Source organism: Triturus cristatus, chromosome 5_2 (genome assembly GCF_964204655.1).
Source record: "Triturus cristatus chromosome 5_2, aTriCri1.1, whole genome shotgun sequence".
In the NCBI taxonomy this organism is placed as follows: Eukaryota; Metazoa; Chordata; class Amphibia; order Caudata; family Salamandridae; genus Triturus; species Triturus cristatus.
In genome coordinates this window covers 1,093,141,896-1,093,155,880 of record NC_140588.1, presented here as the reverse complement: position 1 = coordinate 1,093,155,880, position 13,985 = coordinate 1,093,141,896, and the positions used below count along the sequence as shown (strand labels likewise).

The 13,985-nt window shown below is 47.9% G+C and overlaps 1 protein-coding gene across 4 annotated transcripts in view; it reads right to left on the bottom strand.

Annotated features, from left to right (window-relative positions):
• Nucleotides 1-13,985, bottom strand: part of OGT (O-linked N-acetylglucosamine (GlcNAc) transferase) — a 668,897-nt gene that overhangs the window by 17,957 nt on the left and 636,955 nt on the right. For all 4 annotated transcript variants that reach the window (XM_085608464.1, XM_085608465.1, XM_085608463.1 and 1 more), the window contains exon 21: nt 9,900-10,023. In XM_085608464.1, the coding sequence (XP_085464590.1) occupies nt 9,900-10,023 (124 nt within the window). The remainder of the gene's footprint in view (nt 1-9,899; nt 10,024-13,985) is intronic.

Here is a 13,985-nt window from a genome sequence, read left to right as displayed (position 1 = left end):
CAGTCTTGACTGATCTTTCCGAAGGACCCTTTATTAGCCAGTCGTCTAAATACGGAAAGACTTGGATTCCTTGGGAGCGCAACACTGCTGCCACTGGAGCTAGGCACTTCGTAAAGATCCTTGGGGCAGATTTTAACCCAAACGGGAGCACCTTGAACTGGTAATGGGCGCCAGCCACTGTGAAGCGAAGATACTTGCGATGCTTCGGATGTATTGGGATGTGAAAGTAAGCGTCTTCCATATCTAAAGAAGCTAGAAAATCTCCCTCGTTGAGGCAACCTAGAATTTCCGCCAGAGTGACCATGCGAAATCCCTGCTTCTTGAGGAATCTGTTCAGATTGCGAAGGTCTAAGATTGGGCGCCACTCCCCTGATTTCTTCTTGATGAGAAAAAAGCGGGAATAGAAACCTGTCCCCTTTTGAAGCGCAGGAACCTTCTCGATTGCGTTCTTGAGGAGCATTGTTAAAGCTTCCTTGAATAGTAAGTGAAGACGAGGGGGAGGGGGTCCCTTGGGTGGTTTGGTGACAAACTCTAAGGTATGACCGTTGTGAACCAGGTCCAGAACCCACTGGTCCGACGTAATTTCTTGCCACCTGGTCGCAAAAGTTGAAATTTTTGCACCCACAGGGAGGGGAAAAGGAGTGAAAGGCGCCCTGCAGAAATCATTGCTTCCGTGAGGTGTCTCTTCCCTGATTCTGCGATCTTTTTCGTCCGCCTTGACGAGAGAAACCAGATGTATTGGTCTGTCTGTAGGAAGACTGATATGATTGCCGATACTGAGGCTGGTACCTATTTTGTTGGGTATGATAACTTCCTCTGGAAGAAAATCCACGGCCCCTTGCTCCTCTGAAGGTACCTCTTTTGTATTGCAAGGAGCCCAACGATCTTGCAGTGTCAGTATCCGTTTTAATTGCTTGGAGCGCATCATCTATGTGTTTTCCAAACAATGATTCGCCATCATAGGCCATGTCCAATATTTTTGTCTGGACCTCTGGTCTGAACGTGGTAGCTTTCAGCCAACCCTGGCGCCTAAGAACCGCAGCCCCAGCCAACTGGCGAAAGTTGGTATTCGCAATATCCAGTGCGCAGTCGATAGTCTCTGAGGCTGCACGCTCACCCTCCAACAAAACCTTTCGAGCATCTTGCCTGTTATCCTCTGGGATGAGGTCGATAAAGCTTGCCATTTCTGACCACATCTGGCGGTCAGAACGCCCAATTATCGCTAGGGAGTTGGCTGCCCTGATGGAAGCAGCTGCCATAGTTGAAAATTTTTTCCCAATTAGATCCAGTCGGCGTCCTTCCCTATCCGGTGGTGTAGTGACCGGTGCTGCCGGATTCTTAGACTTTTGTTGGGCAGCCTGAGATATAACCGAGTCTGGACGCGGTTGACCAGTGAGACAAGAGGGACTGTCGGCTGGAGCACGGTATTTTTTGTCAATCCGTGGAAGCACCGCTGGTACTGATGCCGGGTTTTTCATGATTTTAACCCCTTCTTTCCAAATATAGTCAATGATAGGGATAGCTCTCGTAACCTTTCTTGACTCCTCCTTAAAATCATGCAGAAAACAGTCAGACTGCTCAATGGTAACCGGCAAGCTGAACCTGGTTGCAGCTCGCTGCATAAGGTTATGGAACCCCCCTATATCTTCTGGAGGCGAATCAGATGGTAGAGGGGTAGGTGGCGAAGGCATAGGGATTATATATGAATCCCAAGGGTCTGCTGGGTCTGGCAACTCGCCCTCTTCGTATTCCTCCTCCGAGGTTGTATCCTGATGCGGGTCCTGTGGAGGATCAGGCAGTTGAGGCATTGGGGCTGGACCCTCAGGCAGAGGCAATGGGTCCGGCTGCGGCGCAGTCTGTGGAACCTGTGGAACGTTTGGCTGCGGTGGAAAACGCTGCTTATAATCTGCAAGCATGGCCTGTAGGTCTTGTATCAAAGTAGGAGGCAGATGTGACACCTCATTCCTACGAGGTTGTGAGTAGCAGGGTCTATGATGCGGAACGATTATGTCTTCCTGATAGTAATGCCCTTGATAATCCTCATCGTCCTCCTGACATTTGATGTGCAGTTCCGAAGGATGGCGAGCAACCCCAAAGGGCCCTTCGTCCTCGTCGTCCACATAATCATCATCGTCACACTGCACATAAGTTTCCAGGAGATGCGAGGGAGTAAGCGGTGAGATGTCCTGCCTTTGAAAAGACTTTAGTTGAAAAGTCCTGGTGGAAACTGGAGTAGAGATCATCGTCGACGAGGTCGTCGTCGACGGGATTGTGGTAGACGGGATCGTCGACGGGATCGTCGACGGGATCGTAGATGGTGCTATCGTCGTCGACTGGCTCGTCGTCGACGGAGCCGTCGTCGATGGGCTCGACGTCGATGGAATCTTCGTCGACGGGCCCTTCGTCGACGGGCTCGACGTCGACGGGGTCTTCGTCGATGGAATCTTCGTCGACGAGCTCTTCGTCGACGGGCTCGACGTCGACGAGCTCTTCGTCGACGAGCTCTTCGTCGACGATGGAATCTTTGTCGACGAGCTCTTCGTCGACGAGCTCGACGTCGACAGGCTTTTTAATGGCGGAATCGTCGACGGCGGTACTGCGGACTTCGTCGACGAGGACTTCGTCGACGACCCCTCGACGGTGGGCTTCTTTGAGAGGATAGTAATCTTCGTAGACATAATAGGTGAGGTAAGCGCCGTCGTCGTGAAGGTTTGCGTCAATGAAGCAGACGAGGTGACAGAAACTGAAGATTGAGAGTAAGCCAAAGATTTTGAAAGGCTTTTACTCACAGTTTGCTTGACTGTAGATTCCTGAGGAGAGTGCGCATCAGAAGTAGAATGATGCGATTTCTGACGCTTCTTCCCATCGCTGGAAGAGCTGTCCTGCGATCTAGCTCTCTTGCTAGAAGTAGAGGCTTTGTCATCCTCCTCAGCCGAAGAGGATTTAAGCCACAAAAGCACTCTCGCCTCCCTATCCCTGAGAGTTTTTGTAGGGAAGGTGCGGCAAATTTTGCAATCTTTTGCCTCATGTTTAGGGTAGAGGCAGTAGATGCAGTCTACATGTTGATCATCAACATGGACTCTCTTCTTGGTGCAGGTCCTGCAGGACTTAAATAAAGCCTTCTTGTCTGACATGCTGAAGCAAGTTGAAAGAAAACTGAGAGGCACTAAGGGAGACTCCCTTCCACACGACGTGCGGTGAAAATCTGAGGAGAACTGGCTCTGCTGAGAGGGCTCTAGAAGGGTGCTGGTGTCTGATTGGTTGTTACCAAATTCTTGGTTCTTTTTGCATAATGAGGTAGATAGGCTGCTAAGATACAGGCTTTGGGCCTCTTCTTTGGGCCTACTACTACTACTAGCATTTTGGCACTACTTTTTTATTTACCGGGGACTCCCGCCTCGGCGACGGGGAATGATTCAGGCATGTGAATCTATGAAAGATACCCCAATACTGGATAATAGATGAGCTCCCCAGCCGGAGAGCGATGCGTCTGTTAGTGTTATTTGTGGAACCGGGTCCAGGAACGGTCAACCTTTGGAAAGGTTTGTGGTGTTCCACCAATGCAGAGAGCGATGGGTGCGACCGTCTACCAACACCAGATCTGTCAGTTGCCCCTGGGCCTGGTTCCATTGGCGCGCTAAGCACTCTTGGAGTGGACGCATCTGGAGTCTTGCGTGGGGCACTATGAAAATGCAAGAGGCCATCATCCCTATCAGTTGCATAAACACTCTTGCTGGGAGAGAGTGTTGAGGTATGAATCTTTGACGCAAAGCCTGAATGCTTGCAATCCTGGCCGGATTGGGGTAGGCTATGGCTTTTGAGGTGTCTATGGTGGCACCGAGGTACTGCTTTATGTGGGATAGTGTTAGCTGGGACTTTTGGTGGTTCACCGTGAAGCCTAGTTGGTGAAGTAGTTGGATTGTAGTGGCGGTGTGGTGTACACATTGGTTGTAGGACGTGGCTTTTATCAGCCAGTCGTCCAAATATGGGAAGACGTGAATGTGCTGTCTTCTGAGGTGTGCCACCACTACCACTAGGCACTTGGTGAAGACCCTTGGTGCTGTTGTGACTCCGAATCATTGGGTAGGCGGTGTGGCAGAGCGGGCGGTATTTGTTTTGCCTCTGCCGTTATTGTTATTGCCCCTATAGCCGCCTCTTTGATAACCCTTTGTGAAGGTGGACTGAGTGGGGGATTTGTAGGAAGTGGACGCGCTATCTGAGGAGTAGCCTCTAGACGTACTCCGAAAGGAAGAGCGGCGAAAGGAGCGCCTAGGAGGGTGTGACTGCAGGGCTCCCATGGATTTCGCCGTATCAGTGTCCTTCATTTTTTCGAAGGCCTCATCTACCTTTGGGCCGAATAGGTGTTCTTGGTCAAAGGGATGATTTAGGATGGAGGCCTGTACCTCTGGTTTGAAATCTGATATTCTCAGCCAAGCATGGCGACGGAGGAGGACGCTAGTATTAATGGCCCTGGAGGCTGTGTCTGCTGCATCTAAGGCACAGCGTATGGAGGTGTTAGTTATTGTCTTACCCTCTTGAATTAACTCAGTGGCCCTATTTTTGTATCTTTCCGGGAGGTGGTGCATTATGGTTTCCAATTCATCATAATGTGCCCTATCGTATCTGGCCAATAGCGCTTGGGTGTTTACGATACGCCATATATTGGCTGCCTGTGACGCAGTGCGCTTTCCTGACGCGTCCAGTAGCTTTGACTCTTTGTCAGGTGGTGCTTCGCCTGACGCCTGGGAATTTGACCTCTTTCGTGCAGTGGAAACCACTAGGAAATCTAGTGGCGCTGGCCCTTTGATATAGGCAGGATATGTGGGGGCAGCTTTGTACTTTTTCTCTATGCGTGGGTTAATGACCCTGGTCCCGACAGGGTGCTTAAAAACCTCTGGCGCATGTTTTACCACTCCATTGAGCATAGGTAGCATGAAGGTAGATCTATGTGCGGTATCAAATGTGTCGAGGAGGAAATCCTCCTCCACTGGGTCAGTGTGTAACTCTACACCGTGATAATGTGCCGCCCTCTGAAGTAGGTGGCGGAAACCTAATGAGTCTTCCGGTAGAGATGGCCTGGAAGGGTAAAGGTCATCTTGTGGGACGTCTGGAATATCTGGGTTATTGTAGTTGTCCCATGGGTCTGGGGATCCTGTAGGGGTGGGGTCTTGGGGCACATCCCCTTGATCGTGATATGGGTCCCCCTGATCATCATCATCTGGAGACGGGGTCGGAGAGCGATGAGGTGGGGGTGGAGAAGGCGGAGAGGGTGGAGGAGGTGGGGAAGGTATTCTGAAAGGGGAGGTAGCAGAGTCCTTCCTCTTTGGAGGTGGAGGCGGAGCCGGTTTGTCCAAATGTCTCTTTTTGGAAGAGAGTGCCAAATGTCCAGTTTTTGGATGCTTGGTCAGAGTTTTTTTGTAAATGGATCCGGTGTAAACAGTTCCTGTGACAATGTTTGTTCCGTCGGCGCCGAAGTCTTCGGGGCCGATGACTTTTTAGGCTTGTCCGTGCGGTTTGCTTAGCACTGGGCTTGGGAACCTCCGATTTCTTGGTCGGTGCCGAGGTGGGCTTCGGCGTAAAGTGTCGGTGCCGAGGGCCTTATGGGGTTTGGTCGGTACCGAAGATGGCATCAGTACGGAAGCGCTGGGTTTCGACACCGAGGACTTCGGTGCAGAGCTCGGTCTCGAGGTAGAGGCCGGTTTCTTTTTCGGTGCCGAAGTGTGTTTCTCGGCACCGCTGGAAGGCTGGCTCGAGCCCGAGCCGCCGGAAGGCTTATTTATTATTATTATTATTAGAACTTATAATGCGCAACAGCTACCCGCAGTGGGTTTCCCGGCGCCAGGGATAGACCCAAGAAGAAAAGAAAACATAGTACTATGCCAAAAACCAGCTGAAACAGCAAAATAGAGCTATTAAAAAAAGCAAAGTCGTAAGTTTTTTCCGGAAACCGAATAAGTTGGCCTCAAGTTTAAGGGCAATAGGCAGTGCGTTCCAAAATTTGGGGCCTAGATGGGAAAAGGACCGACCACCCATTTTTACAAGTTTGAATCTTGGGACAACAAAATCACCATTAGCAGAGGATCGCAAAATGCGATTGGGTTTGTAGGTCTGGACAAGACTCTTTAGATATTTTGGGGCCGAGCCCTGCTTAATCTTAAAAAGGTAACATAGGGCCTTGAATTTTATGCGGCTTGGGACTCTCAACCAATGCAAATCGCGAAGAGCCTGAGAAGCCGAGGATCTCCGAGGTAAATTACAGAGAAGTCGTGCCGCCGAGTTTTGCACCACCTGAAGTTTATTCAAGGTGACGGTGTCGGCACCAAGATAAAGAACGTTTCCGTAATCAAGGCGGGACATAACTAACGCCTGTACTACGGTTCTCTGAGTAGAGTGGGGGAGCATCCACAGAATTTTCTGAAGCCATCTTAGGATGGCAAAACAAATAGAGGCAACCTTGATGGCTTGCTGCCCCATAGATAACTTATCGTCTATGAGAAAGCCAAGGTTACGAACTACAGAGACCGGTTGTGGAAGGGGTCCCATATCACTTGGCCAATGCTGAGGACCCCACAACTCTTTATTCTTCCCCAAGATGACGACCTCAGTCTTATCGCCATTCAGCTTGAGTAGATGCATTTGCATCCACTCAGCAACACGCGATAGTCCGGTCTTCAAGACAGATACACTGTTGCCTTCACTGCTGGAGAGAGAAAAAACAATCTGAGTGTCATCGGCGTATGAAAAAATTGTCAACCCAGCGTCCTCTACGATGGTAGCCAGGGGTCTAACATAGATATTAAATAGCAAAGGGCTAAGTATAGACCCCTGGGGAACGCCGTACGCCAATGAACAAGTGGCCGAGACGGCTTTCGCCGAAAAGACCTGGCAAGTGCGCTCACTCAGAAAAGAGGCAATCCAGGCAAGCGCAGGGCCATCTACTCCCAGGGACCGGAGAGAGTTTAAAAGGATGGAATGGGACACTGTATCGAAAGCAGCACTCAAATCCAATACGATGAGTGCAGATGTTTCCCCTCGATCAATACCGTGCCGCAACCTCTCCGTAACCCCAAGGAGAGCGGTCTCGGTAGAATAATGCGCTCGAAAGCCGGATTGGGAAGGGTGTAAAAATTCCGAACTTTCCACTAGTTGATTTAACTGAGCGTTAACATGTCTTTCCAGCACCTTTGAAAAGAAAGGCAACAAGGATATAGGTCTAAAATTAGCCAGATTGGAAGTGTCCGCACCTGCCTTCTTTAGGAGAGGGACAACCATTGCGTGCTTCCATTCTTGTAACACATGAGACTCAATCAAAGAAGCATTGAGAAGTCTCATGAGAACCCGCCGGGGTTCAAGGTCCAGTAACTTTAGAACTTTCACTGGTATTGGGTCACGAGGAGATCCAGATCTAACGCTGTTCAGACAAGAGAGGAAGGAGGTGTCATCAAACAGTTGCCAGTTGGTGACCTTCACCAAAGGGGACGGTGGTTCAGGCACAGCCGATTGCCCAAAATGAGATTCAGTTGCTGTCAAGGGAAGGCTCATAGAATCATATATGCGTTCGACCTTGGCAATAAAAAACTCGGCAATAGCTTTGCATTGGTCTTCCTCCAAAGCTGGAGGGATCGGGACGGTGTCTGCTCCTGTTAGCTTTTTAACAGAAAAGAGGGTGCGTGGGCAATTCTGTGCCTGCGTCACTGTATTCACAGTGTAAGCGGCCCTGGCTATTTTACATTGGGTATGATACCACTTCAAGGCTTCTTTGTATACTGCTTTTCGAGTAGCGGAGTAGGAGTACCTCCATTTCCTTTCAAGCACCTTGCACTTGGCTCTTAAAATCTTCAGGTCATCCGAGAACCAAGGTGCAGGGGGATGATGTGATCTGGGACGTTTCGATGATGGAGGCAGTAAAGTAGTTGTAGCACTAGTAAACCAGTGAGATACTGCCATGTTCAGCTCTGAAACAGGAACATTAGTATGATTAGTATTTGGCTTCTTCACCGGGCCCGAAGGTGGGATGTGTGAAGCACACGGAGGCGAAGGTGTGACCGAAGCCTTTTTGGGTGTCGGCGTGGGGGTGAGTATAACTCACGACCCTCTGCGCCGGGGTGATGTCCTCCACATCTGAGTCGTCGGCTTCGGAAGCACGGACTAGGTCCTCTTCGGTGCGCTGCTGTCCCAGATCTTCGACGTCGTCTCCGAAGATGTCGACTGGAACGGAGGTCGAGGAGTGTGCCATGTTTCGTCTGGCTCTTCGGTCCAGAATAGTCTTTTTCGATCTGAAAGACTTACAGGCCAGACAGTCTCGAGCCTCGTGTTCAGGGGAGAGGCAGAGGTTGCACACCTCATGAAGATTGGTGTGGGGGAATTTGGACCCACATCGAGGGCACTTCTTGAATGGAGTTCTTTCCATCAGCCGGGACCGGAGCTTGGGTAGGCCCGAAGGCCGCCGTCGATGACTGGAACCGAAGATTTGTCGATGAGAAGGTGATTGTGAGGAGATCGCGATCTGAACAATACCGCGATGTGAGTGAGGAGTCCGCTTCGATCGTCGAACTGGAAATGTTCGAAACCGGAGCGCGAAGTATTACATCCGAGCCCGATGGCGGAAAAAAACAATCTGAGGATGGAGCCGAAGCCCATGCGCAATACGATCCAAAGGAGGAGTCTCCGACCTCGTGACTTCCAAAGACTTTCCAAGAGGAAAAACAAACTGCAAACATCCGGGCCCAACACCAGATGGCGATCTATGCAAGAGTGTGTAATCTGCAGCTCATATGCCTCGAACTCTAAGTTCTTGGTAAGGGGTTTAGTTTTGATTTTGGGGAGCTTATTCCATGCTTTACCTTCTACAGAGTTTGCTACTGGCTCGGCGAGGGAACAGCTTTTAGCCATTTGCAGGTAAAAAGTAATCGGTGAGTGGTCAGTCCAGCAGAGAGGAGTAATTTTCTCTACCGAGGTATGGTTTTCAGGGGAGAATGAGGTCCAGGGTGTGGCCCGCTAGATGTGTGGGGCCAAGGACCTGCTGTTTAAGGCTGATTGTTTCGCAGGTACTGCGCAGTTCCTTATATGCTGCCGACAGCCTTTCTTCTGCCCAGAAGTTAAAATCTCCCAACAGAAAACAATTAGGCGTAATCCACAGGTTGGAGATCTTGTCTAGGAAAGAGGAAGGTCAGAAGTTACAGCCGTGGGTGGACTGTAACAGAGAACAACTCTGGCCATGTTTTCTTTTTAAGCCTTTAGCTGAAATCCAAGCAATTGTATTCCCTCTACTTCATCTATGGGGAAGATGTTGAAATCCAAGTTCTCTGTGGAGAATGCCTAAGCTTCCGCCCTTTTGCCAACTCGAGGCTTGGCGAACCCTTCAAACCTGTCTGGGCAGGCTTTATCTAGGTCAGAAAGCGAGTCCCCTATAGATCAAGTTTCAGTGATGAACTGCGTCAAACTTCCCAGTGTCAAGCAGTGTGTTAACTTCTACCAAGTTAACACACATGTTCCCCTTCAGATTGGAAATGCATGTTCAATGATCTACTGGATTAGATATCCTTTCTTTTACTAGAATGGGATGCAAATGGTATCAGTCCTCATCCAAGGGTACTGCAGTGGCCTCTTTCTTGAGGACTGGACAAACTATTCTTTCAAGAACAGATCAGTGATTCTAGATCCAATCACTTTCATTTACATCTGCTAGGTCTACATTAGACAATCATGAAACAAAGCTGAAAACAACTTCTTGTTTACCACCTCCAACAACTTCACTCTGCTCTAGGTACAGACGTTAAATGTAATGCTAGTCTTAGCTGAGGGGGCTCTTGCATGCATACAATGTCATCTGTGCCCACTTCTTTCTCAAACGTTTTGTGTCACATTGCTCTTCCCACAGATATATACAAATTACTTACTATTCCAGGTCCGTTCCAAGTTTCACAGCAATATCCTCATACTCCTGCCTGTTTTTTGCAATTAATTCTGGACAACCAAGGCAGGTGAGCTGTGATGCAGCTACTCTGGACGCAAGCGTTTCTCCTAAAAATAAAGTTAAAATTACTTGTACCAAAATGAACCATACATAAACTTAACTTCAAACAAAACATTTCATTAAACCAAGTGGAAAGCAGTAATGCAGAAAGAGCAAAATTAGAGATACACACACCGGAAACACTGTCCAGGTCTACTGCAGAAAACAGATCTTTGCTGAAAAGAACACATAATCCTGTCCTTCGCAGTGTTTGAAACGCATGCTGCGGTATAAACACGCTCTGACCCCAGTAATCAAAATCCATTCATGTGCAAGCTCTGTTGTGTGAATGAAGCTGACCCAAGATCAATAATCTGTCACTTCTGAGTTTAAGGTGAACTAGACCACACCACCACAAAGATGCAAACTGCTTGCTGCAGCGCTGTCTCAGCTATGCTGGGTTTGAAAACCACTTCCATTCCATCCATCTTTCACTCATGGCACACCCTCAGGTGTTTAGTCATGCATACAGACTGCAAGGGCCCCAGTCTCCTCAAATGGCCTAGAAGGCAAAAAGAAAAGGAGAACTTGACACGCTGTACAGTAAACGTAAGACCTCTAAATTTAGCGGTAAGCCTTGAGAGAACACTTACAGTGGGGAGCTAGAGGGGGCTGTACGCGATTTCATGGAAGAACGATTTCATATAATCCCATTACTGAATAACCATTCCACCTAAACTGTTACACAGAAATTTGCAGGATGAATGGCATTTACCATTTCACAGAAACCAATTCACAGAATGTCATTTTTGGAAATGGTCTTTTCCATGTTTATGTTTTTAAGGCGTAAAAGCAAAGGGTGCAGCTCTTACTTTTCGAAGCATTTTTGTCGGAGGTATTTATTTCAATGCTTCCAAGTAGCATTTTTGGGTTAATATTTTTACACTATCAAACAATTGCATTGGAAGCAATTATTCGCTCACCTCTCAATACACAACACCCCTATGCCTGACCCCTTCATTCAATCCATCCTAACCCCCTAAAAACCACTCAACACCTAAACGTACCCATCCGTGACCTCCAACCTTTCTACCCCTACATTCCACTCATCCTTGAACCCTAGAATGATTTCTGGAAATAAACTCCACATATCTAACTCCTAAAATCAGTCACCACCTCTGAACTTTACTTGTCATTGAACCTTAAAAATCGTCACCAGCCCTAAACTCTACCCAGCCCTAAATCCTATAAACTCCTCAGCATCACTAAACTCTATTCATAGGGGAATGCTAAAAACTACTCACTAGCTCTATGCTCTATCCATTCCTGATCAGTAAAAAACTCACCACCCTTAAGATCCACCCGTCCCTGACCCCTAAAAACACCTTTCTGCACCACTTCAAGCATTTGCTGATCCCCAAAACCTCCTCATCACCCGAAGAATCATCCATTCCTGAACCCAAAAACCTCTAAACTACACCCAAGTATAATGTAATTTTTTATTTTCTCTGAAGGACTGTTACTTACCCTGTAAGCATCTGTTCTTAGCATTTAGTGCTGTAGATTCACATGCTTCGCATAAGGACACCATCTAGTGTTGGGCTCGTATGAATACAAGTAGTTTTTGTTCCAAGAGGTTTTCTTCGAGTCATGAGGCTGCGACACTCCTCTCGAGAATACTGCGAATGGTCAGACACCATCTTCAGATTGATTTGCCATGGGTAGGTGAGAATATAAGAATGCTGTGTATGTAAGCACTGAGATGACCATGCGATACTATGAAATAAAGTGTATCAACTGCAACCTACACAAGAATCGTTGGTGAGAAGGGTTGGCGTATGTGAATCTACAGCACTACAGGCCAAGAACAGATGCTTACAGGGTAATTAACCTAATCCGTTCGAGGCATGTGTGGCGTAAATACACATGCTTTCCATAGACTGTAAAGCAGTCCCTCTCCCCTAGGTAGTGGTCAACTTGTGGGGGTTGCAGCGGTCTGAAAAAGTGTTTTAAGTACTGCCTGACCAACACTGGCTTGGTGTCGTGCAAATCCATCCACGCAATGTTTTGCGACGGTGTGTGGACTAGACCATGTTGATGCTTTACAAATATCAGCAATAGGAATGTTCTCTAAGAAGCCATGTAAGCTCTAATTTTTCTAGTGGAGTGTGCTTTTCGGGGAACAGGTAAAAGTCGTTTAGCTTATGCATAGCATGTTTGAATGCATTTAACTATCCATCTTGAAATGCCAGATTTAGAAGGAATATGCTACTTACCAGTATGCATCTGTTCTTGCCATGTAGAGCTGCAGAGCCACACACTAAGGATAAGATCGCCATCTGGTGTTGGGCTCGGATGATTGCAGGTTGTTGTCTTCGGAAGAAGTCTTTGGTCACGAGATTGGTGACTCCTCCCCTGGACCCTCCCCTGGACAACAGTGCGCATGGGCATCCACTCCATCCTCAGATTGTTTTTCGCCATGATGGGAAATGGAGTGTATAAGAAGTAAAGAGAAAGGATGTCCATGTGTAGTGTCTAATTAAGACAATGCTGGAACGGATACAGGTCCTGGGGAGGCGGGTGGGCGTGTGTGGCTCTGCAGCTCTACATGCCAAGAACAGATGCATACTGGTAAGTAGCATATTCCGTTTGAGGCATATGAGCTGCAGATCACACACTAATGATAGATTATATAGCAGTGTCTCCCCTAGTGGTGATCACCTGTATCAGTTGCAGCAGTTTGGAATAGAGTTTTTAGGACAGCTTGGCCTACTGAAGCTTGTTGTTTGGATTGCACATCAACACAGTAATGCTTAGTGAAGGTGTGTGTAGTAGACCATGTGGCTGCTTTGCAAATGTCTTCTAAGGGGATGTTCCCTAAGATTGCCATAGAAGCCCCTATTTTACGCGTGGAGTGCGCCCTAGGGGGAACGGTAAGAGTACATTTAGCTTTTTGGTAACATATTTGGATACATTTGACTATCCACCTGGCGATACCCGATTTGGAAATAGGGTTGCCTTTATGTGGTGGAGCGAAAGCAACAAACAGTTGCTTGGTTTTTCGAAAAGGTTTGGTTCGGTCGATGTAATACAGCAAGGCTCTCTTAACATCTAAGGTATGAAGTGCCCTCTCAGCTACTGAGTCTGGATTAGGGAAGAAGACTGGCAGTTCGACTGACTGGTTTAGATGGAGAGGGGAAATGACTTTAGGGAGGAATTTTGGATTCGTCCCAAGAACCACTTTGTTCTGATTTAGTTGTAGGAAGGGTTCTTCGAGAGTTAAGGCTTGTATTTCACTTACTCTTCGCAGGGATGTGATTGCGATGAGGAAAGCCACTTTCCATGTTAGGAACTGCAGTTCGCATTTGTGCATTGGTTCAAATGGGGGACCCATGAGCCTTGTTAGAACAATATTAAGGTTCCACACCGGGGAAGGTGGTAACCTTGGAGGAATAATTGTTTTAAGACCCTCCATAAATGCTTTAATGGCTGGTACCTTAAAGAGGAACAGGTGTTGTCTATTTTGCAAATAGGCTGCTAATGCCGCTAGATGTAGACGTATAGAGGAATACGCTAAATTGCATCTTTGCAAGTGTAGTAAATAGCAAATGATGTTTTGGATGGAAGCATCCAGTGGTTGTATGTCATGGTCAGCGCAGTAAATGGCAAATAGTTTCCATTTTGCAGCATAGCACGCCCTAGTAGCAGGTCTTCTGGCTTCTTTAATGATATTCATACAGTCTGGAGGAAGGTTGAGGTACCCGAACTCTAAGACTTCAGGAGCCAGATTGCCAAGTTCAGTGTTTGAGGATCTGGGTGTCTGATTTCTCCATGGTTCTGGGTTAAAAGATCCGGGGAGAGACGCAGTTTTTGATGTGGAACTAGCGATAGTTCCAGAAGTGTGGTGAACCAGGGTTGACGTGCCCAAGTGGGAGCTACTAGGATGAGTGTTAGCGACTGTTGATTCAGTTTGCGTACCACAAATGGAATGAGTGGGAGAGGCGGAAAAGCGTACGCAAATCTGCCTGAC